Raw genomic sequence first — 21,468 nt, forward strand, 5'->3', positions numbered from 1 at the left:
AGACCTCATGGCATAGGGCATGGATGGGTTTTGTGTGGTGGAGAGGGGGTGGGTGGGGCGGTGGGGTGTGCAGGACAGCAGAGATGAACGCACAGCCTGGTGTGAAGATGAACCACCCAGGTCTGAATGAAGCTTGCAGCTTCTTTGTCAGGATTTGGTACATTCACCTATGGTCTCCGTATTTTCTTGGAAATAAAGGGGAAAGAGGAGTTAATTTGGGCACAGAGCCAGCTCAAGACAACCTCACACACAGATGACCAAAGCTTGCGAGATAGTCATCTGCTCGCTCTCCTGACCCGTGGAATGGTCCATGGCATTTGAGAGAGGGAGAAATCACAAAATGAGGCATGCAGATGCAGTATCAGTGCTGATCACAGCTCTAGGTCTACAATGTTGCAATGTTACGGCCTCAGAGAGGCCTTGTCAAAGACGGAAGTGACTGTATCTTTTTAGAATGTGCAGAGACGCAACTCACCCTGACCGTCGGCAGAAGATGTTGATGCGGTTGATGGCACTGGAATAGCTCCTTGCACCTGTGCTTCCTTCAAGGGCTTTTTGGAGGGCGTAGAGGATGCCAAAGAGTCAGTTCTGGTAATGGCTGTGTCACCTTCGATATCAGATAGCACGAGGGATGACATGACCAGCTGCGAAAATATTTTTTCTTCTGCAGCATTGTGGCCCTTGCTTGGGTCGAAGTCACTAATATCTGCACAAAGTTGCAAAACAGGGCTATTAAATGTAACACAAAAAGCTTTACAGAGCAGTAAATCCCATGGGAGACCAGTAAATAGCTCCTCAACGCAAAAAAAAAAAAAAAAAAAAAAAATCAGCAAGGTTCTGCACCCTCCTGGTGCACTCATAAATCAACAAAGATACCAAAGGATTATTTCCAGGTCAGACTGGCATTCTGCCACATTTAGCTTGGCCTATCGGAGCATTCTTTCCTTCAAATGTATTTGGGAACACAGCTTGCTGATGAAGGAGTCAGATTTGATATCCAATATTGCTGGTATTGAGCACATTGTAAGAGTAGCAGAGGTCTCCAATTGTTCATTGCTCTGGTTTGCATCATATCAGTCTTACTTCTCACTCTCCAACCAGATGGCACTAACATCAACTTCTTCGATTCTGCTAGCCCACTCCCCGTTCTCCCTCCCTTCCCTTCCCCTGTCTCCTTGCCTCAGCTCTCCAACCCCTTTCCCTCTCCATTCACATTCTCCTCACTGCTGTGCCTTCCCTTCCTTATCCACCTAGTACCTCCTGCTTTTGGGACCCTGCCCCGTCTACCATTTGTTCAGGCGCCTACTGACATTTTGCTCATCCCTTGATGAAGGGCTCAAGCCCAAAAAGTTGGTTATGTATCTTTATCTTTGCTACATAAAATTCACAGTTATGACCATCCAAGTTCCTCCAGCGTTGTGTTTTTACTCTGCCACTAGGGTGAGCTACCTCAGCAGTGTGAATTTCAATAGTGCCTTTGCACCTCTGAACACTATTGCTCCACAGGAGTGTTATGAAAACTGTGTCAGTGATTCGAAAGATATTCCACAACAGGGATCCCAAATGCCAGTCAGGAACATCAGCCATGTTTGTCTGCCCATTCTCGTGCAATTTCTACATGTCAAGGACTTTGAGGGCAGTGCTGCCACATGATTGCAGCTGATGTGAACTGGCAATCTCAGTTGGCCAGGGGACACGCTTCCTCAAGCAAAATGGCCACGTACAGAAAGCTGGTACCATCACTCACCATCGCCAACATTTTCATGAAATTAATGCAAGTAAATGATGCAAGAGTGAACTCTTTTGCAACACAGTGCGCATTCACAAAGCAGTCTTTAACATTGCAAGTGTCCCAAACTCTTTAAACAAAATCTAATGAAAGCCACAGTGGACTCAAAAAACGAAGAAAAGCTAAGCCTGGCTATTGGGAATGTTGATTTTTTTTTAAAAAAAGGCAAATAGAATATGATAGCAAAATAGTTTGAACTGATTGCTGTGATTGAGCATGGGTATATGAAAGAGAAATGATGTTTTACTAAATCTATTGGAATGTTAGGATGTATCCCAGCAAAGTGGATGAAGGGAAACCAATAGACAGTAAAACCCCCAGCATCCAACACCAATGGGGATTGGTACATACCGGATACGTAAATGTTCCGGTTGCTTGAGAGTGTGTTGCGTGATTGGCAAGCTAACTGTCAGATTATATTTGACATCCTGTGTATTTTACAAATTTTCTGTATATACCTCTATTTATTCATATATATATATATATTCATATATATATATATGAATATATATATATATATATGAATAAATAAAGATATATACAGAAAATTTGTAAAATACACAGGATGTCAAATATAATCAACAAAGTTGTCCAATTTCTATAGTACATCTATAAAGGTAACAGATCTTTTAATTTTATCCTGAATATTATATTTACATTTTCTCCCCCATCTCTTGAGCCCGTTACCAAGCTGAAGTTCTATAACTTAAGTATGCCTTATAATAGTGTTGGAAGACAGGTTTTATAATAAAAATAGAGGTTCTGAAAGTAGCTCAGGAAGGGTTCCCATAAGTTTTGAAACCTTGTGTCTAAGTTACTAGCAGAATAACAAATCTTTTCTAGATTTAAACAGGACATAATATCCCTCAGTCACTGAGCATGGGTGGGTGGGACAGCATCCCTCTATCACAGTAATATTGCACGTCTGGCCAAAAGACCGAACCAAAGATTTAATTGGAGTCAAATGAACATCATCCTCTCCAGTGGTACCAAATAGGACAACCAGAGGGCAACCAGAGGCCAACTTAAACTTTCTTATTTTTTTTACCTATTTATTTTCCAAGAATTTTTTTGCTGGTTGCTTAAATTCCAGATAACAGGGATTTTACTGTATTTGGATTTTTGGAAGGCCTTCAATAAGGACTTTGATAGACAAGAGTACATGGAATCGGGCAAGCTACTTGTGTGAATTGGGGGAAAAAAAAGCAAGAATAAATGGGTTCTTGGATTGGGAGGCTGTGACTGGTGGATCAGTGCTTGGCCTCAGCTCATCAACGAATTGGCTGATGACATTAAACTGGGAATGGGGATTGTGATGAGAATGCAAAGAGGGGCATAGATAAGCTAAGTGAGTGGGCAATAACATGGCAGATGGAGTTCAATACCTAAAAATGTAAGGATATTCACTTTGGTAGAAATAAAGCAAAAATAGCAAGCAATTTTTTTTATTTAATTGAGAGAGATTGGGAAATGTTGATGGTCGAAGGGACCTCTGTGTCCTTGTGCACAGCTCACTGAAAGCCAACATGAAAGTGAAGCAAGGCCAATAGCAATTTGACCTTCACTACAAGGGAATTTGAGTCTAAGAGTAAATAGGTCTTGATACAATTATTCAAGGCCTTGAGACACCAACAGGAGTAGCATGTCCAATTTCAATCTCCTTGCATTAAAAAAAGGTGTTTTTAGTGCAGCAAAGATTCACCAGACTGGTTTCTGGAATGGCAGGACTGTTATAAGAGGAGATGTTGAGTAGCTTTGGCCTCTTCCCTCAAGAATGAAGAACAAATTAAATTGAAACAGTTAGTGCCAGTTATCCGGGTTCAAATCTGGCGCTGTCCGAACATTCTACCCGGTCCTGCGTGGGTTTCCTCCAGGTGCTCCCACCTTCCAAAACATTAATTGGAGTGTAATAGGACAGCATAGGTTTAAATGGCCTGAACCGTGTTGTAAATTTAAAAAAAAATTTTAAAATAAGACTCAAGAGGGTGGATGTTTTTCTGGCCGAGGAATCTACAACCAGGGGTCAGAATAAGGGGTTCGCCATTTAGGACTGAGCCAAGGAGAAATTTCTTCACTTTTGAATTCTCTACCTGAGACTGAGACACTCAGAAACCCCCACCCCCCCCACCCAACGCACCCCCAGCAACCCACCAAGTGACACCGATCATTCCTCTGTTTCGTGATTCCTTTAACATTCAGGAATCTATCAGTTACACATGCAGGTTATTCCAAGAGCATTTGCAAACATGCAATCTCTGTCGAGAAAGACAAGGATAGCAGGTATATGGGAATACCACTACCTGCATGTTTCCTTCCAAGTCACAGCATCCCAATTTGTAAACACCATCATGATTGGGTCCAAACCCTAGAGCATTCCCCAACAGTACTATGGGAGCACCACAGCACCACCATCACTTTCTCACAGGCAATTAGAGATGGGCAATAAATGCCGACCTTGCCAGTAATGTCCACGTCCCACAAATTAATGCAAAAATCTACCTTCCTTCAACGATGTGGTGTGTGGAGACATCACAAGCGAGGCTGATGCCAGAGTTTCATCGAGTGAAGATTTGAAGAGGTTAACATTTTCAAAAGAAGGAGCAAGTGTTGAGTTGTTGAGAGAGAAGTCAGGGACATCCTGTTCCAGAGACATCTTCACTTCTGCATTGTGACAGTCATCCAGTTTGTTATTAACCTCACCTGCACAGTCAGGAAAGAAGGAAGTGGTTAGTGCAAAAGTCCAGAAACTGACATCACTGAAATGATCTTCCAGTCCAAGGCTGCTGATCTTAATTGCTCCAGTAAGATTGTCCAAGAAAGAAAGACCAGGCAGAAAAATTAGATTGAGATGGTTGCACAGTGACTTAGCAATGCTGCGTCACAGCTCCAGCGACTGGGGTCAATGCTGACTGACCTCTGCTATTGTTGGTGTGGAGTTTGCATGTTGATAATGATGAGCTTATTGTCATACACATTGTACGACGTACCCATGCACTGAAATTCTTCCTTGCATTACCAAACAGGTACTTGTGAATAAACACTACAATAGTAAACTTAATTGAATTAAAAAACCTGTGGAGGTGAGTGGGGAAATTGAGACATGTTCGAACAGTTCGCCTCTCCTTTAAAATACTGCAAGGACATCTTTTACCTCTGCCCAAGGCAGATAATACTACACCCAAAAGGCAGTGCCTCCCACAGAAAAATGCTCCCTCAACACTGCTCTGACGTACCTAACTGGATTTGTGGGGTCCATCTCTGGAATGGCTCTTCAATGCACAGCAATGTGCCTCAGAGGCACAGTGCCATCATTGAGCCCCATATTAAGTGAAGTTACTACAAGGCGCCCCTGGCAGCATCCAAACATTTTATGGTGGAAATGCATGGAGAGTTAAAGAGATTCAAGTCGGAAAAAGGTCTTTGGCCTACTGCATCCATGCTGACAATCAATTACCCATTTACACTAATCCCACTTTAACCCCATGTTATTCACCTCACATCAGGGGGAAGCACGGTTAGAGTAGCAGTCAGCACAACGCTGTTAGATCACCAGCGATCGGGACTGGGATTCAAATCCCACGCTGTCTGTAAGGAGTTTGTATGTTCTCCCCGTGTCTATATGGGTTTTCCCTGGGGGCTCTGGATTCCTCCCAGGCTTCAAAACATAGCAGGGGTTGTAGGTTAATTGGGTGGCATGTGCTTGTGTGTCTAAATTTAAAAATAAAAAACATTTAATTACATTTTTTTAAAAATTAAAAATAGCTCAACGCTATTACAGCGGCAGCGACCTGGGTTCAAATCCGGTACTGTCCGAAAGGAGTTTGTACGCATCTCCCTGGGTTTCCTCTCACCCTTCAAAATGTACTGGGGGGGGTTGTAGGTTAATTGGGCAGCACAGGTTTAAATGGCTGGAATCGGCTTCTACCATGCTGTGAATGAACATTTAAATTTCAAAAAAAATGTCATCATCTCCCCTGAAATTCTACCCCTCCTCTCCAAACAAGGGGAAATTCACAAGTTTCAGTTACTTTGGGATGTGGGGGAATCACTTGGTCATAGGGAGACTGTGCAAACTCCACACTGATAACTTCCCAAAGTCTGCATTGAGCCTGGGCCTCTGGCTATCCCACGAAGAAACATAAAGGTATCGGGGATATCAGAGTCAAGCTCTTCCTAGCAGTAGCAAAAAAAATGTATAATGTCAACCTGGAAAATGGAAGAGAACCTGAAAATACAACAACAGTACATGAAAATGAATAAGTATATTCCACTGGAAAAAAAATTACGTATAATTTAAAAGACAAATATACATTATTCAAACAAATTTGGGAACCATATATGAAATATGACAGAAAATACCAGCCTCGGACCTGCATCTCCTAAATTGATAAGATAAACATGATCAGATTTAATGTGTAAAAGTAGACGACACGACTTTCTTTTTTGTTTTTCTTTTGTGTGAAGATGTTGTTTTCTTGTATTTTATGTTTAATATTTATTGATTTTGGAGGGGGGTGAGAAGGAGGATAGGGGGGAAAAAAAGAGGGAAAATGTCACTGTGTATATTTAATGAGAAACATTTATACATATTTTTGTTGATATGGTTCATAGTGCGATAAATAAAGTTACCAAAAAGAGTCAAGCTCTTGTGGAGTGGGTAGCACAGTGGTTAGCGAGGGTTACAAGGGTCAGTGTATTCCCCATGAAATTTCTGTCCATTCTCATGACTGTTGTCCCTTTGGTTATGTGGCCGATTTCCAAAGTATGGAGAAAATTTGATAAAATTCAGAAGTTACAGGAGACTGTGGCTTTACAAGCAAGTCTGCCAAGAAACTTGCAGAATAATTACACCTTGTGGGTTAAAATTGACCTATTTATAAACTTGAAATGCATAAGTTCCCAAAGTTCAGTCTGCAGTCTATGTTGAGCTGGTCAATTTTAAATAGTTCAGAAAAATTGCTGCGGTCTTGCCTCAACAATCAGCACCTGCCACTAATTCTGACAGACACAAGACACAAGCTTGGTTGCTGCAGTGACATCGGGCACCAGATTAGGGTTCTCAGAGTCTTCAATCCTAATCGCCATCCAATGTCTCACCCACCCCCCCCCCCCGATCGCTGGTGATCTAACATACTCCTGGGGAACGGGAGTGCTCTGTCCACGTTCCCTGTTTCCGAGTCCTTCGCCTCAAGCACCAAAAGGCTGCTGCCATGTACACAGCCCTCTCACTGACTAATCGATAGGTGGAGATCTGCTCTAACAAGGATTAGTAGCAGAAAGTACATGGGGGGGGGGGGTGGAAATCAGTGCATGGGCAAATGCAGTCAGTCAGAGGCAAGGTTGCAGCACCTTAAAGCTGCCTTGAATTAAAGAGATGCCACATCCCATTTAATTAATAGAATTAAACTCCAAACTGTTCATCAACCAGAACATTGAATTAAAGGATGCTGTGTGGTGTAAGGATGAATTACCTGTGAAATGGGATGAGGAAGACTGCATCATTGCCACCAAGGCAGGATCAAGGGGATTTCCTTTCAGTGGAATGTTGAAGTTCAGAGAGTTTTCAAGAGACTGGCTGAAGAATACATGGGCAGGGGTATCTTGGCTTGTGCCCACTTTCATTTCCTCAGTCGTTGACTCAATGTAGCCGCCAACATTGTTGTTACAATTCTCCCTGCTCTCTTTAAAAAAAAATCAAGAAATCCTTTGTTAAATTCCCAATGACACATGACATACCTCAGAGGTTCAAGTTCAAAGCCATTAAGAGTCCACTGTGTTGTGGAGGCGGGCAGAAGGTGCAGAATCTTTATTTCAACTTTGGAAAGACCAAAAGGTTAGGTGATTTACACCGACCAGAAAAACTGGTCAGGTATCTCCCAACAGCAAAAAGCTCTGGCACTACTCTCAACAGATGTGTTAACCTTTCTGCAGTAAACCTATTGAAAGGCTACCACCAGTACGATTTGCACACATCCCTTGTGTTCTCTTCCCACTACCTGCAATGACCCATCTGAATGTTTCTATTTCTTCAATATTTAAGAAAAATTTTGACCAGTCCATGAATGGGATAAGTATGGAGGGTCTGGTCTCCTTACTTGAAGGATTCACTGGCTTTGGAGGCGATGCAGAGAAAGTTCAGCAGGTTGATTCCAGAGATGAGGGGTTTAACCTATGAGGACAGATTGAGTCATCTGGGACTGGACTCGCTGGAATTTAGAAAAGGGGATCTTGTAGAAATGTATAAAATTATGAAAGGTATAGATGAGGTTCCCATTAGAGGAGACTACAACTCGGGAACAGAGTCTCAGGGGAGTAGATTTAGGACGGAGATGAGGAGGAACTGCTATTCCCAGAGGGGGGTGAATCTGTGGAATTCACTGCCCATTGAAGCAGTGGAGGCGACCTCAGTAAGTGTATTTAAGACAAGGTTGGATAGATTTTTACATAATTGGGGAATTAAGGGATATGGGGAAAAGGCAGGTGGGTGGAGATGAGCCGATCATCAGATCAGCCATGATCACATTGAATGGCGGAGCAGGCTCGACGGGCTGGATGGACGACTCCTGTTCCTATTTCTTATGGTCTTATGTTCCTAATGCTCTCTTTACCTTGACACTTCAGCCCCCCCCCACCCTTCCCAGGTGCCAATAACACCTTCTAATGCTCCCTAGAGTTGGTGTTTTTGTTACATGTACAAAAATACAGAGAAAAGCTTAGTTTTGTATGCTATAGAACACAACAGCATAGAAACAAGCCCTTCAGCCCATCTAGTCTGTGCAAACCATTGTTCTGCCTCAGTCCAAGGACCTGCACCCAACCCATCCAAACTTTTCTTAAATATCGAAGAGGAGCCTGCATTCACCCTCACGATCCAAGCATTGCAATAAAGTCGTCACTCTCCAGCACCATTTTGGATTTTTTTTTAAAAATCAGAGAAATGGCAAAAGCAAAGTGACAAGGTTAACCATGACAATGGTCAAACAGAGTTTACAGCATTTTAACTTAAGAGGCAAATCAGATCCATTCATAGTCATTTCCTACCACTCCAGGAGCTGCTAGGTTAAAGCAGAACTTTATACCAGGAGGACAGGTGAGGGTTAAATACTCTGCCATGTCTAGATGTGGCTTCATGATTATAAAGTTTAGATTGTAAAATAAAAATATCTGGCTCAGAGCAGGAAATCTGTCATCTTTTCCCAGTCTGGCCTATCAATATGTGGCTTCAGATTTATTGTCAGTGTACATACATGACATCACATATAAGCCTGAGGTTCTTTCTCCCATGGGTGAGGCAGAATTACCACTAATTGGTAATGCAAAAAAAAAACTAAACTGGACTCAACGTACACATGTAAATAAACTGACTGTGCAATACAGAGAGAACAAAAGAAAATCAATAAAGTGCACAAGTGAGAGTCCTTAAATGAGTCCCTGATTGAGTTTGGTGTTGAGGAGTCTGATGGTGGAGGGGGAGCAGCTGTTCCTGAACCTTGTGGGGCGAGTCTTGGGGCACCTACACCTCTTTCCTGATGGCAGCAGCAAGAACAGAGCGTGTGCTGGGGGGTATGGATCCTTAATGATTGCTGCTGCCCTCCGACGGAAGCGTTCCCTATAGATGTTCTCAATATTGGGGAGGGTCTTGCCTGTGATGTCCTGGGTTGTGTCCACTACCTTTTGGAGGGCTTTATGCTCAGGGGTATTGGTGTCCCCATAAGGTCAGCACACTTTCCACCTCATCTCTGCAGAAATTTGCCAGGGTTCCCAATGTCATACCAAACCTTTGCAAACTACTGAGGAAGTGGAGGCGCTGACTTGCTTTCTTCACACTTACCTGCCTCTTCAACTCAGGGCCTATGATTTTGATGGACAGAAAACTCTGGTCTTGCCAGAAACAATGTGTAAATAAAGAAAATTCCAGTTAGTGCAATTAACTAAACCATTAGCTGCCAGGGCAGGATTTGAACTCATCTCCCTCATTCATCCACTGTGGCACGGTTTCCATTCAGCTCCCAGATGCCTTTCTCTCTACATGCACCATACCTGACTCTTTAGTCAGTAATCCCACGACATCTTCATACTCCTTGCTGCAGAAGAGATCCAGGTCAGCTTCCTCGAGTTCCAATAAATGTGACTGAGAATTGCACTGCCCGTACTGGTGATCAAACGGATAAGGAAAGCAGCGAACCTCTTCAACCATAATTCTTGTTAGCTCAGGACTTGGAGAGAAAGATGGTGTGGCTTGGACCATGTCAAAGTGAATTTTATGAGGAGAACAGAAGTTGTAGGGATCAAAATCCAAACTCCCGGAATTGTTAGTCCTGTCATCGTACTGTTTCAGTGCTTTGGGCATGACAGAAGGCTCGACTGGGATTTCCTTGATAGCAGCTTCAAAAAGACCATTTGACTGGTCTTGGGACAGCAGCACCTTTTCTTTGAGGATGTCTGCGTTTGTGGCCTGGAACTGTTCCCAGTCCCAGTAAAAATCGTACTCGTTCAATGAGTCCAGGTGAGAGCTTCTTGCCACCTCAACATCCAGTGATGGTGCTGAAGGAAACGCCTCAGATGTAGTGGCTCCACAGTCAAAAGTCACTTCCTTAATGTCAAGCTCGCTGTTCATAGCTGGAGTACACAGAAAGAAAAAAGGATTTAATGTAAATTTGAAGACAAATGAGGCCATTCGAGTCTATGCAGGCTCAGAGAACAACGCCACTCTTCTGCCAATTTTCTCTGTAACCAACTTCCACCCCAAAACTCCTCAATCCTATCATCCACCCACAGAAGAGACAATTGACAGCAGCCAATTAACCTTACAAGTTCATCCTTGGGACGTAGGAGGGAACTGGAGCACCGGAGGAAAACCCACATGGCCACAGGGAGGATGTGTAAACTCTGTGGCAGGGGCCAGGATCAAACCCACGTCACAAGCCTTGGGGAAGCAGTACTACTAGCTGTGCCATTGTGCTGCCCCAGTGACGGATTTATGTGATCATCTCCAGATCCAACATAGCACAACATCAAAATACAGAGCAGATTTATGCAAAAAAAAAAAAAAACTGGTTTGCTTTTGCTCAAGATATTCTGGGCAGAGTTAAAAACAAATGTGGATCCCAGGAATTGATAGCAGCTCCCATTTTACATCGCCATGATTTGCATAAACCAGCTTAAATTTGCAGTTCCTATTACACTGGACAACAAAGATACACTTGGGTGTATTTTATGGATTTTGGGCTGCTGATCACAAATTACCTTAAAACATTCCAATATTTTTTTTAAAGATACTGTACAACCAATTTTTGTGACTTCCTGTCATATTTTAAGTCTACAAGTACATTGCCCACAAAGCAAGCTGTTTTGGTCAGTCCAAGAATGCCTGTGCATGCACTCAGTGCAAGTGCTATGCAAATGTAGTCTTAGGCCTGGGCATGTTTACTCAGGATGGATGCAGATAGGCTGTAAAAGCAGCTCACATATACAGATGCTGTGCATTACATTGATTATATATAGATTGATGCACATGGCAATAGCACAGTGATTGTACTTAACAATAGTATTTATTGTCTTCAGGAAGATTCCATACAGCAGAAATGTCTCGTCAATGTCCAACAGCTGCCATACATTCTGTTACATTGTGGAGAGTATACACTTAAGGCTCAAAGACGCAGCGTGACTGCACTTATTAAGAAAGCCTTGGAGCTCGAGTTCAGTTGTAAAATTGGTAACCCAGACAAACCCTGGGCTCCTCACATTTGTTGTACAACATGTGCAGTCAACCTGAGAGCATCATTATGCAATTAAACAGTCTAAATTCAATAAAAGTTAATTTAATGTTTTCCAACTTCCTACATAATACAGCAAATCTGAAATTATCTTTGTGTTCAGCTTGAAGTGGTTTATCATAATCCCCAATATTGTTTTTCAGGAAGTAAAGCTTTTGGGGAAATTAAATTGTTGTCCAGTGTGATTCGAGGGAATGACAACGATTTGTAAAAGCACAGCTCTTGGAACAAGAAAAAATGGCCAAAATGTGTCTCCCACAGAGGTAATAAGACCATGCTGAGAAAAGTCTAGAAGTCTAATTGGAATCTTGGTCAAAGGAAAGCAAGAAAGGAGGAAACATTTAGAGACTATTCCCAGTCATGGCAAACAAGTTGCATGAAGCCAACTCTCCAAAGGAAATACAAAGACAACAAACACAAGCAGTCAGAAGAACAATGAGGATCTGGAGCAGGTCAGGCAGCATCCATGGAGACAAATGGACAGTCAGTGTTGGGACTTTAAAAAGAATCCAAAACGTTGACTGCCCATTTCACTCAAGATTCCAGGATCTGCAGGTTGGGTGTTTCTGAACTGGTTGTGGAACTGGAAGAGGTTAAGAGTTGTGAATAGTAGGCAATGGAGGGAAGAAGTTGGAAACCTGACACCCTGTGGATGATGTCAGGGGAGGAAGATTTGGGTGAAGGTGATTGGCTTTAGGGAGTGAAGGGGACAAGGGGGCAGAGGCTTTGGGAAATTCTGCGTACAGCACTACAGAGGGGCAATATGGTGTTGCGATGGCGCCAGCGATTGCCCCTTTTCCACAGGCATCCCAGTTAATTGGGCCATGTAGTGTCCCAGGATAGGAAGTCCTTTGTGCTTTCCACTGGGCCACCCTTAACTGGGACACTAATCGTTTTTCCACTGAACACTCATCCCTTGGGATCGGAGTGTTCTACCTTCAACTGGAAACAAGTGACTTTCTTCTGTCCCTTTTCCACTGGTTTCATCAGCGAACACCAGGGATATGAGTAGGGGCAGAGGCGGTTCATCCCGGGACTGAAATGACATCATTTGACACCGGTGTTCAGATAATATTCCTTTCCCACTGGATCCAGTCCCAGCAAATTCCCAGTTAATTCCTGGGACAGGGTGCTAGTGGAAAAGGGGTTTCTGGTTCAAATCTCGCACTGTCTGTCAGAAGTTTGCACATTCTCCCCATGTCTTGTGTGAGTTTTCCAAATGCTCCGGTTCCCTCCCACCCTCCAAAACACACGGGGTTGTAGGTTAATTTGGGCATGACTAGATGGCACAAGTTTAAATGGGTCAGATTCGGCTTCTACCGTGTGGTAAATAAAACCTTTTTTAAATTTAGAAGGCAAAAAATTTCAAGCTACAATTAGAGCCAAATTGGATGACAGATTATGTTTGCCCTCACTTGCACAGGTGATGATATTATGGTTTGCTACCATGTCCCTTTATCAATCAGCAGTAGAAGGCAACAGGTTCTCTAGTGCTGGGACAGAGGGGGGCGGGGGCGGTGGGAGAAACGACCAAAAACAAATTGAAAGGTCAGGATAAATTTTGAGGCAATCAGTTCAAGAAGTCACAGGTGCCTGAAGTCAGGCCAATAATTTACAAAGACATCGATCAACCGATCAGCAGTTTAAAGGGAATAGGGTCAAGAGTCAACAATGCAATGCTGTCCAAACTGATGACTAATGATCAATAATGTGCTGACTAGACCAAATCAGAAAAGAACTGCTATCCTCAGATCACAATCGCACCAGCAGTGGGTCACTCTCTCAAATGAAATCACCAACCATCTATCAGCTGCTAGCAACAGTTCTGACAGGGTGGGGTAAGCCATGTGCCACATAGCATACACCGTAATGCAGATTCACCTGGACAATCAAGGCAAGTAAAGAAAATCACTTCACGTGCCCAAGAGAAAAAGAAAACGTCACTGGCCTTGCAAGATGCCCTGTGCTGCACTCCTGAACTACCAAGTGTTCAAGTACATGCAGAGAACTGAAAATTCAATGCCAGCCAACTTGCAGTACATGTCATCTCTGCGAACATTTCCTTCCACAGCTTTAGCTGTGGGTGGTGAAAGAGGGGGGGTGACTCAGCTCTCTTGTCAGCCTTCCTTGAGATTGGAAAAGCAGCCAGTGACAAGTGCTTTTATTCATTTTATTCTTTTATTGCCTGCGCCTTATTGCTCTGGAGGTGGTGGTGGTGAGCTGCTATTTTGAAACACTGCATTCCTTCTGAGGAAGGTGCTCCCACTGTGCTACTGGGGAGGGAGCCCCACAATTTAGTCCCAGTGACAACAAAGAAACAGCTTACACTTCGAAATCAGGGCGCTGTGGGGGAAAAAAAAACAAAAACCTGCAGACACTGCAAATGTGAAACAAAAAAAAATTTAAATGCCAGAATCAAAGACTCTTTATCAACTATTTTAATTTTTTTTTAATTTAAATTTTTAACAGACCCTTTTGGCCCATGAGCCTGTGCCACCCAATTATATCCAATTGACCTACAACCCCCAGTATGAACGGTGAGAGGAAACCGGAGCTCTGGGGGAAAACCCACGCAGACACGGGAAGAACGTACAAACTCTTTACTGGCGGGGGATTTGAACCCCGGTTGCTGGCGCTGTAACAGCGTTCACTAACCGTTATGCTAACTGTGCTGCCCAATAGAAGCATAAGCCACTTTCAGGTGGTATAGCTGGGAGAATGCAGCTCCGGAGCCGGCTGCAGGTGTGTGCAAAGCGACATTCAGGTGGCAGCACTGAAGGTGCTGTTCTGGCACCTGAAAGGTCCACAGCGGGGAGAGGCTCGTGGAGCAAACGCCCGCTCCTGTCGACTATGGCCGTAGTCTCGCCCACTTTCAGGTGCCTAGGGGGAGCGCTCGGAAGTAGAGAATACACCTACCTGAGGAGGGTTGGGTAAGTGCTCCTTGGGTCAGGGTTCTCCACTTTCAGGTGGCCTCCCAACAGCCACATTCGGGTATTTTAAGTGGCTTTACGTTGGGGTATTCTGGCCACCTGAAAGTAGCTATAGAAACCAAAAATACTGCCTGTCATGCTGAGTGCTTCCAGCATTTTCTGCTTTTATTTCAGATTTCCAGGGTTTTTTTTCGATAGCCAGGTCTATCACAGGCTCCTACTCCCCCATCACTGCAGACATCCATGTGAAGCACTGCCTCAAGAAGGAAGCCAACCTCAAAGGACCCCATCACCTTGGTCACAAGCTCTTCCCAGCACCTCTAGGAACCTTCCACTACACTAATCAGGGACTGCTCCAACACCACAAAAGGACTGTCCAGAGCAGCCATTCTCAAACTTTTTTTGGCTATGATCCCCCTCTCCCCCCACCACACCGGACTCTGCTCAAAATTTATGGGCCCCCTTCCGTGTGAAGCAGCCAAGTTTAGTTGGTTTCTTCCATACTTCTATCTAACCAACTATATAAAAAAATCATATGATTTTAGACTGTGCCCCCCCCCCCCCTTAAATGTGCTGTGACCTCCAGGGGGGTTCATTCTGTTGAGAATGGCTGATCTAATGTAACACCACTTTTTTTGTCACATTATGGTAACTATGAATATTATATATCCACAGTACAGTAAAACTCCTGGTATCTGGCACCTATGCCAGATAAGTGAATTTTCCGGTTGCTTGAGATTGCATGACTGGCGAACTGACCATAAAGGGTACCAATTTTAAACTTTCATATTTTTTTAACCACCTATTAATTTCTGCAATTTTTTTGCCAGTAGCTTGAATCCCAGATAACAGGGATTTTACTGTATTTTATCGCTCTTTAATTTAATGTGTACTATTGAAGATTTTTTTTTAATGAAGTACCTGTTCAGCAAGCAAGAATTTCAGTGCATCTGACTCCAATCTGTAGTTCAGTGCAATGTATACAATAGTCCACAAATGAATAATATCCCAAAAGCACAGAGTCTAATCTGCATACCCTGGGGACATTTTAACTCCCCCACCCCATTGAAGAGTTTCCCTGGGTGATTCATGTGATCTTGGCCTAAATAGAGATAAAGAAATTCCACACAATCAAGGGAGGAATAAAACCCATCAGCTTTCCTCCCTTGTCTGGCACTCAGCAGCTGGTGCAACTAGTGCTTGCAAGTGCTCCAACAAGGGCTGCACGACTTGGGAGCAGAGCTCACCACTGTCTCTCAAACTGCGCCTCCCTGCCACTCACCACTGATTGGGACAAAGGGTAATCGTGCTTCTAGCCCACAGTAACCACGGCCCTGGGTCAGGAAGGCACAGACAACAAACTCTAGCCCAGCCTCTGCCCTCACCTCTGCCCGGCTGAGCCAAGGACACTGTAGTCTCATTTGTCAGCAGGCCATCTTCCTGATAAGATGAAGGACTAAGGTCAGCAGCATCAGGTGTCAACGTGCAGCAGGCAAAATGGAGCTGATCCTCCATATCTGGAAATGTAAATAAACAGGAAACAAAATGGAGATGTGTCAATCAGGCAAACCTGTCCTTCAAAGTGGATTCCAGGGCAACAGGGTCCAAGGGAAAATCCTTCCAATTCCCCTTCTTGTCATGAAATATGACCTTGCTCAGTCAGGCTATATGAATGACCTGGCCTGATTAACGTACATGTTAGCAGGTGTCTCAGTAACGGACTTTGAATTCAGAACACGCTGCTGGATTTCACAAACACTTTGAGGGGCAAAGAAACAGAATGCCATGAGTGCAATAGGACCAGCAAGTACAGTACCAGAAGGGTTAGGATAAAACTGCCAATAGGTCAGCCAGCAGCTGTGATAGGGGACTGCCCTGTGGTTTTCTTCCCATCTGTGAAGCATAGAGAACCCACCAGGTACCAGTGGAGCATCCACCTCAATAACCAACCTAAAGCGAGACTTCCAGAGAATGTAGAATTGATGAGAGGAAACCTTTCTCTCCCAAAGGAAAATGTAACATCCCCAACTCCTGCAACACCCACAATCACTCACTGAGGAACTGCCACAGCACAAGTGGCCCAAGGCAACAGTCGAGTTCTCAGTCTCCCCCCAGCCTCCAGCACTCCAGAGTAAAATAACCCAGGTTTGTCCGACTTCTCTCCATAACCCATCCCCTCCAATCCAGGCCACATCTTGGGACCCCTCTTCTATCCCCTTTCCAAAGCCTCCACATCCTTCCTGTGAGGGGGTAATCGGAAATGCACACAATACTACAAGTGCCAGCTGAATCAAAGCTCTATGTCGATCACGGCAATGACATGGCCCTTGTGCTCAATGGCCCACTCAATGAAGGCAGGCATCCCACACACCTTCTTTAACACCCCATCTACTTGTGTGGCCACTTTCAGGATCTCTGGACTTGGACATCAATGCTGTTAAGAGTCCTACCATTAACTGAAAACATTTCCCTTGCATTTGACCTTCCAAAGAGCAATACTGTACCTCCCATGACTGGATTATTGCTAAGGAGGCAAGGGTATTTTAGCAAGTGTGAATAAGTGGAGCTTTCATTTAGGAAGCTCGGGAACCACTGATCCAAGGGATACCTGGTGGAGTTCTTGAACAACACAAGCACATGTCCCACAAGGTACCATACAGTGGTCAGAAGCTGGGTGCCCGGGTGCCCGAGAGCATTTAAATTTTCTACTGAGAAACAGTATCTCATTGATTGCCAAAAACCAGGAAGCACAGTAGCGATGGTAACAAGTTGGTGGCAGGTGGTGAGGACACAGACTCAACAGTTTGAAGTTAAGGTATCTTCCAGCTACTTCTAGGTGTCGTTCAGTTCAAAATACTCTCTGAAAATACGCCCAGGAGGGCTGTGCTTTCCCACGTTTCTATAGCAGCCTTTTCCATGAAGGTTCTTCTTAATATGGCTCACAAACACTGCAGGGCTTCCTGGTAGGTGATGGGGGTGGGTGGGTGGGGGAAAGAGGCAGAGGACAATGTTGCATTTTTCCTAGTTACCTGAAATCACTACTTTTTCCCTTTAAAATCACTCCTTCACAAGCTGCTTCTTTGACCCAACTTTGATAATTTCTCTTAACACCTTGTTACATGGCTCACTATTGATATTTATCCCACAGATAGACCTCTTCATCAGAGAGCAGCATCAATCATCAAGGACCCACAACACCCAGCACACGCTCTGTTCTCACTACTGCCATCAGGAAAGAGGAGTAGCTGCCACAAGACTCGCCCACCAGTTTCAGGAATAGTCACCCTCCACCATCAGACTCCAACTCAGAGACTGCCCTCAGGGACTCTGGGGGAAACCACAAAGCAGACTGGCATGAACATTTTCATGATGCCAGTGCTGCCACAATTCTGCCTGCCTTGCTCAACTGGCTATTTGCCTTCGATACCAGCAAGGGATCCATTTGTGTGCAGCAGGTTAAAGACTGGATCCCACAAGTACTAGGGCAAGGATTTTATCCTTAGCTGAACACCGCACGGGCTCAATTGACAGCAAGCTGGATGACAAACCGAAGCTGCTTTCAGCCCCTCTGACCTTGGCAAACAGGAGCCATTGATCAAAGGCCAAACCTGGGCACCTGTCACATTCACCATCACAGGAATCAAAATGCAACAGAGATTTATGGGATTAGAGCAAATGAGTGGTTGATGGTCGGACGGACTCTGCGGCCTAAGGGCCTGTCGCCAAGCTGCACAGCCGATTTCTCCAACATTCGCACAATTTTTCATATCACTGGGTGAATGAATTAAACCAATTGGTTCATTTTGCACAAGATATTTGTGTCCCCTCTGCTGGCAATAAACATTCATGGACAATGCAGGGTACAAGTTTCCCACATGCACCAACTTTTACTCCTTACCCCAAGACCTGCTGTGCTATTCCTTGTGGACCTGAGAGTGAAAACTGCAGTTCAAACCACTCAGAGAACACAGTGGCCAGCAGACTTGCCCTTTTGAAAAATGGATTGACTCATGGGAGCATGGTTGGTGCTGACAAGTACAGCATTTACTGTCCCCTAATCAAGGTGCCATTTCAGAGAGCAGCTTGGGCCATGTGTAGCCTGGAGCAGAGAAGGATGGCAGCTTCCTTCCCTAATGGATTTATCAATGAACTAGATGGGCCTGATACCATGATGATGCCAGTTTTTTAAAAATTCCATATTAGTTTAAGCAACTGAATTTAAACTCTCCAGCTGCCATGGTAGGACCCAAACTTTTGGGACATTAGACTAAGCATACATAACCCAACTGCTGACATTTTGAACTTTTACATTTAGACACACAGCACTGCAACAGGCCATTTCGGCCCACGAGCATGTGCCACCCAATTACACCCAATTGACCTGAAACCCAAGTATGTTATGAAGGGTGGGAGGAAACCGGAGTACCCAGGGAAAGACCACTCAAACACGGGGAGAACTCCTTACAGACAAAGCAGGAGTCAAACCCAGATCACTGGTGTTGCTGGTACACCATCGGCCTACTGCAGGGGACAACCTCTGTACCTGCAGGAGTGTAAGGGGACAGGACAACACCGGGCCGGCTGTCAATCAGTCGGCCTGAATGGATCAAGCCCCACCCAGTCGGGTGTCAATCACCCTCCGGGATATAAGCCTGCGCCGGCCTCCCTAGGCCTCACACAGAGTTGCTGCAGCCACAACCAGCCTGGCTCTGTGGAAGTCTTTGTGGATTAAAGCCTGTGGTACAATCTTTACCTTGTGTGTGTCTGATTCTGTCTAACAGCACACCACAATTTATTTATTCGTTCAAAATACAAATAGTAGATAACATATACAACAATTAACCATAAACATGAACATTATTTTTATATATATATATATATATATATATATATATAAAAAAGAAAAGAACCCCCCCCCTTCAGCCAGCTCTCCTAAGGAGAGCCATAAAGAAAAAAATAATTACGGAAAAATTAAACATACATATCAAGATCTAATCAACATAAATTAAAATGTAAATATTCTGAATACAACAACCACTTATTAATAAAAAAACTAATTATCACGCAAAACATATGTAATTTTTTCCATTATTAAACAATATTTCATCTCATTATGCCATCTATTAATATAATTCATATTTGTATCTTTCCACGTACTAGCAATACATTTTTCGCTACAGATAATGCTAAATGTACAAAAGCAAGTTGAAATTTATCTAATCCCAAACCTTTCAGATGTTGCAAACTGCCCAGTAAAAATACTGTCAGATCGAAAGGTATTTTAATGTTAACAATTGAATTTTTTTCTATATATATCTATATCTTTTATATATATATCTATATATCTATATCTTTTATATATATATATATATCTTTTATATATATATATATATCTTTTATATATATATATCTTTTATATATATATATATATATATATCTTTTATATATATATATATATATATATCTTTTATATATATATATATATATATCTTTTATATATATATATATATATATATATTTTTTTTTTTTTCTTTGGCTTGGCTTCGCGGACGAAGATTTATGGAGGGGGTAAAAAGTCCACGTCAGCTGCAGGCTCGTTTGTGGCTGACAAGTCCGATGCGGGACAGGCAGACACGATTGCAGCGGTTGCAAGGGAAAATTGGTTGGTTGGGGTTGGGTGTTGGGTTTTTCCTCCTTTGCCTTTTGTCAGTGAGGTGGGCTCTGCGGTCTTCTTCAAAGGAGGTTGCTGCCCGCCAAACTGTGAGGCGCCAAGATGCACGGTTTGAGGCGTTATCAGCCCACTGGCGGTGGTCAATGTGGCAGGCACCAAGAGATTTCTTTAGGCAGTCCTTGTACCTTTTCTTTGGTGCACCTCTGTCACGGTGGCCAGTGGAGAGCTCGCCATATAACACGATCTTGGGAAGGCGATGGTCCTCCATTCTGGAGACGTGACCCATCCAGCGCAGCTGGATCTTCAGCAGCGTGGACTCGATGCTGTCAACCTCTGCCATCTCGAGTACTTCGACGTTAGGGGTGTAAGCGCTCCAATGGATGTTGAGGATGGAGCGGAGACAACGCTGGTGGAAGCGTTCTAGGAGCCGTAGGTGGTGCCGGTAGAGGACCCATGATTCGGAGCCGAACAGGAGTGTGGGTATGACAACGGCTCTGTATACGCTTATCTTTGTGAGGTTTTTCAGTTGGTTGTTTTTCCAGACTCTTTTGTGTAGTCTTCCAAAGGCGCTATTTGCCTTGGCGAGTCTGTTGTCTATCTCATTGTCGATCCTTGCATCTGATGAAATGGTGCAGCCGAGATAGGTAAACTGGTTGACAGTTTTGAGTTTTGTGTGCCCGATGGAGATGTGGAGGGGCTGGTAGTCATGGTGGGGAGCTGGCTGATGGAGGACCTCAGTTTTCTTCAGGCTGACTTCCAGGCCAAACATTTTGGCAGTTTCCGCAAAGACACCAAGACACAAGAGAAACTTGTCCGTGAACTACACTTTGCAGATGATGCCGCTTTAGTTGCCCATTCAGAGCCAGCTCTTCAGCGCTTGATATATATATCTTTATATATATATATATATATATATATATATCTTTATATATATATATATATATATATCTTTATATATATATATATATATATATCTTTATATATATATATATATATATATCTTTATATATATATATATATATATATCTTTATATATATATATATATATATATATCTTTATATATATATATATATATATATCTTTATATATATATATATATATATATATCTTTATATATATATATATATATATATCTTTATATATATATATATATATATATATCTTTATATATATATATATATATATATATCTTTATATATATATATATATATATATCTTTATATATATATATATATATATATCTTTATATATATATATATATATATATCTTTATATATATATATATATATATATCTTTATAT

The 21,468-nt window shown here is 43.1% G+C and overlaps 1 protein-coding gene across 6 annotated transcripts in view; it reads right to left on the bottom strand.

Moving 5' to 3' along the window:
* Positions 1 to 21,468, bottom strand: part of LOC138747055 (bromodomain adjacent to zinc finger domain protein 2A-like) — a 145,339-nt gene that overhangs the window by 64,037 nt on the left and 59,834 nt on the right. For 5 of the 6 annotated variants that reach the window (XM_069905943.1, XM_069905944.1, XM_069905947.1 and 2 more), the window contains 5 exons: positions 15,881 to 16,012; positions 9,830 to 10,408; positions 7,261 to 7,470; positions 4,289 to 4,489; positions 476 to 706 (listed from right to left, as the gene is read on the bottom strand). In XM_069905943.1, the coding sequence (XP_069762044.1) occupies positions 476 to 706; positions 4,289 to 4,489; positions 7,261 to 7,470; positions 9,830 to 10,408; positions 15,881 to 16,010 (1,351 nt within the window). In that variant the 5' untranslated portion in view covers positions 16,011 to 16,012. The remainder of the gene's footprint in view (positions 1 to 475; positions 707 to 4,288; positions 4,490 to 7,260; positions 7,471 to 9,829; positions 10,409 to 15,880; positions 16,013 to 21,468) is intronic. The other variant, XM_069905946.1, reaches the window with a different exon arrangement.

The sequence above is a fragment of the Narcine bancroftii genome, chromosome 12, assembly GCF_036971445.1.
Source record: "Narcine bancroftii isolate sNarBan1 chromosome 12, sNarBan1.hap1, whole genome shotgun sequence".
Taxonomy (NCBI): domain Eukaryota; kingdom Metazoa; phylum Chordata; class Chondrichthyes; order Torpediniformes; family Narcinidae; genus Narcine; species Narcine bancroftii.